At 43.2% G+C, this 3,202-nt stretch overlaps 1 protein-coding gene across 1 annotated transcript; it reads right to left on the minus strand.

Moving 5' to 3' along the window:
- Positions 1 to 259: 259 nt before the first annotated feature.
- Positions 260 to 3,048, minus strand: LOC118093963 (SH3 domain-binding glutamic acid-rich-like protein 3). The gene is made up of 3 exons (XM_035133830.2): positions 2,949 to 3,048; positions 974 to 1,141; positions 260 to 447 (listed from the first exon to the last, which is right to left on the minus strand). Exons 1-3 carry the CDS (start codon positions 2,994 to 2,996, stop codon positions 346 to 348), a joined length of 318 nt encoding a protein of 105 aa, XP_034989721.1. The 5' UTR covers positions 2,997 to 3,048; the 3' UTR covers positions 260 to 345.
- Positions 3,049 to 3,202: the final 154 nt, after the last annotated feature.

Below are 3,202 nucleotides of genomic sequence, written 5' to 3' on the forward strand. Positions count from 1 at the left end.
CTGATCAGCTGATTTTGTATACACTTTGGCTGCAGTTTTAATTTAATATTCCATATATATGAGCAATATTTTCCAGTACCTATAGTACCTATATGCAAATGTTTTTCATAGCTGAAAACAATGTGTTTCCAGTTAGCTTCTGAAGAAGGTAGTGCTGAACATTGTTTCACAAAGAAGATGGCATGGCACTTGAAGCAAACATTATCCAGAAACCTGATTTGTCATTTGTGCAACTAACGTATTTATGTCTTGGGATTTTTTTGACACGCAGAATTCACAAATTTCATCTAAGTCAAAAACTGGACAATATTTTAATATCATTTGAAGTCTATGTGGAGCCACATCTCAGATGGAAATCCCTTCTCTTGCAACACTGTCTACCCTTCCTATCTTCAGGAACTTCCCAACTTCTTCATTTTCAGTTGCTTCATACAGCATCTCAAAATCCTAAAAACAAATACAAACAGCCCATTATATAGATTCAAGAAACCAACAAACCTCCTGTTTGGTATGCGTAATGGTTACAGCCACCTTACCCAAGATGGTGTTCTCCAGATGTTGCTGGACTACAACTCCCATCGTTGCTAACCATTGTCTGGAACTTACAAGATTTGTAGTCCCAAAACAGCTGGAGAACATCAGGTTGGGAAAAGTGTGGACCTGGGAGGCATGAATTCAAATCTCCACTCAATTATAAGGCTTGCTGGACCAGTCACTATCTCAACTCAACTTGCCCTCCAGGATTGTTGTAAGAATCATTGACAGAGGGCAATGGTGCTCAGACATTTGAGGAAGTTTGGGCTAAAAATCCAAATAAACAATAGTTCAAATGGATAAAATATAATTGTGGGTTAGCTACTGTTAGAACAGAGTGCAGGACTACATGGAGCTTTGGCTTGATCCAGCAGGTTGTCTCTTATGTATCTTAGCTGCTTCGTGTGTCTTTGTGATTGTGCAGAGTCTGATCTCTTACCCCACAATACTCCTCTCCATTAAATATTTGAGGTGGAATCGCATCTGGCTTCCCAGCTTTGTCCCTCATCTCCTGCAACAAACTTTCACTGATGGACACATCCACTAACTGGTACTTCATACGGTTTCCATCCAGAATGCGAATGACATCAGACTGCCTTTGCTTCACCTAGGCAGAGACAAACATTCCTGTTGAAGATGGTAGTCCTGAATCATGGTGCCTCTCTTACATGAAGGACATTCACCCCCTACCCCATATAGACCTCTAGGTTAGAATCTATTTTTACAGTTCAGAGACACATTTCAGCCACAAACAAAAGCGCTCAAGGAGGGTGAGGAATAGAGCAGGTGAGGGAATGTGGCCTGAGGAGAGGGGAAAGTGGTCTGGGGGATGTGCTGAGAGCCAACTTAGATCAACCAATGAAACATTTGACAATGCCACAACCTACAGGATATCTTAGAATGGTGACTGGTTAATGGTTGTTTCCCACTGTTGTTTTGGGATGTCCTTCCCTGTGCCATTTGTGAAGCATTGTCAGTTATTTGCTTCAGTTTCGTAAAGACTTTTTGCCCAGTTTTCCATGGATCCCTAAAACTGGATCCTCTTTCATTTGACTTTATTTTTAAGGATGCTGTTCTAGTGTTTTATGTTAAGTTAAGCGGTGCTTCCTCACAGGTAAGTGGGGTTAGCATGACTGTCTTAGCTAGAAGTGCAAGGTAGCTTTGTCATCATATTTATGCATGCCGCTATCTAAGGAAGAGTTTCCCATTTGCTGAAGGGACTTTCCCTCCCTGTATTGTTTTTCCCCTTTCTGTCACAGGTGAGGCTGTGTGTGTGTACATTCCTCCACCAATGGCAGACTGGAGCTGGGTGGTGGTGGTGGTAAATCAGGTCAGACAGAAGAAAACATACTGCATAATATTTGGATTTTCTAACAGAGTAGTCAACTATTTGCATGTTGACACAAAGCACTGGGGTTCCAGGGACTTAGCAAAGTGTGGTGTTCTGAATCAAATACTCTGAAGAAGTGCAGAACAACCCTCCCTTAGAGGCAGGTCTGGTGCTCTCATAAGGTCAACTAGGCAGCAGCCAAGGATATAGACCTCAGAGGTGGGTGTATTAGTACTGACCTTTGATGGGCAGTTTTATACAGATTAGTTTTTGTTATAGCTTATACATTTCTGATACCATTTTGCTTTTCTTTTATGTTTTTGAGGAAAGTTTCTCAAAGTTCAAAATTTATAAAAACTTACATAGGCTCAACAATATTGGCAAAAGAGACTTGGCAACTATATCAAACATGCCAAAACTTTGGCACTTGACCTGGAGGAATCAGTGACAAAATTTCCAATGGCACGCAAAGTTAGATTTTGATGTGGCTGAAACTGAAACTTTTAAGAGACATAAATTTCAACATCACAGTTCACAAGAGTATTCGAAATGATTTGTGTGCTAAAACGCTTCCTTTCGTATTTGAGGAATATAATCGAAGATGGTTGTATGGCATAGTCCTGCAATCTAAAATGGAGCAGTTTCAAGTTTTCATATACTTTCTCCTACAAGGTGTCTGTTTTTGAAAATTGAAGTTAGCATTTTTTAATTTGGGGGGCAGGGGAAAGCGCACCCAAGTCATTAGCCTTGCCCAAGACGTGAAATAGCCTGGCACCAGCACCACTTAGAAGAGAGAGCAAGGTTTGTGCATGCGCCTAGATAGATATGTACAGCAAAAGTTAAAGTAGCTGAGAGTAAGGAATGGGCTCCTGATTTTCCAAACGGTGCGTTTGAGCATGTGCAAAGTGCCTTCTGAGTAGACGTGCCATGGGGTTCCTCCAAGTCAGCCCACACCTGTGCCACAAACCCCTCCTATTCCGCGCCAGATGATGGACCCACCTACCCAACCCTCCTTTTGGTGGCTCTATCGCTGCATCCCACGGGGGGCGCGGGGGGTAGGAGCCGTCTCTACCTCTCCTCTCACCTCCCTGGATCCTGTGACACTGGTGTAATAGACCCGAATAGTGCCCATGCTCACACCAGCTAAGGGCCCCGATCCTCGTTCATCCACCTCCTCCGCCCACTTTAATTTTATCTGCTCCGTCCTGGATAAAACTCCCTACCGCTCGCCCGCCCGAGCCACAATCTTCGCAGTTGCTATGGAAACGTAGCATCTCCCGCGATGCCTGGATTTTATTTCCCTGCCCCGTTCTCCGCCTGTATGCTTACCGTACTTTC

This window comes from Zootoca vivipara, chromosome Z, assembly GCF_963506605.1.
Source record: "Zootoca vivipara chromosome Z, rZooViv1.1, whole genome shotgun sequence".
Taxonomy (NCBI): domain Eukaryota; kingdom Metazoa; phylum Chordata; class Lepidosauria; order Squamata; family Lacertidae; genus Zootoca; species Zootoca vivipara.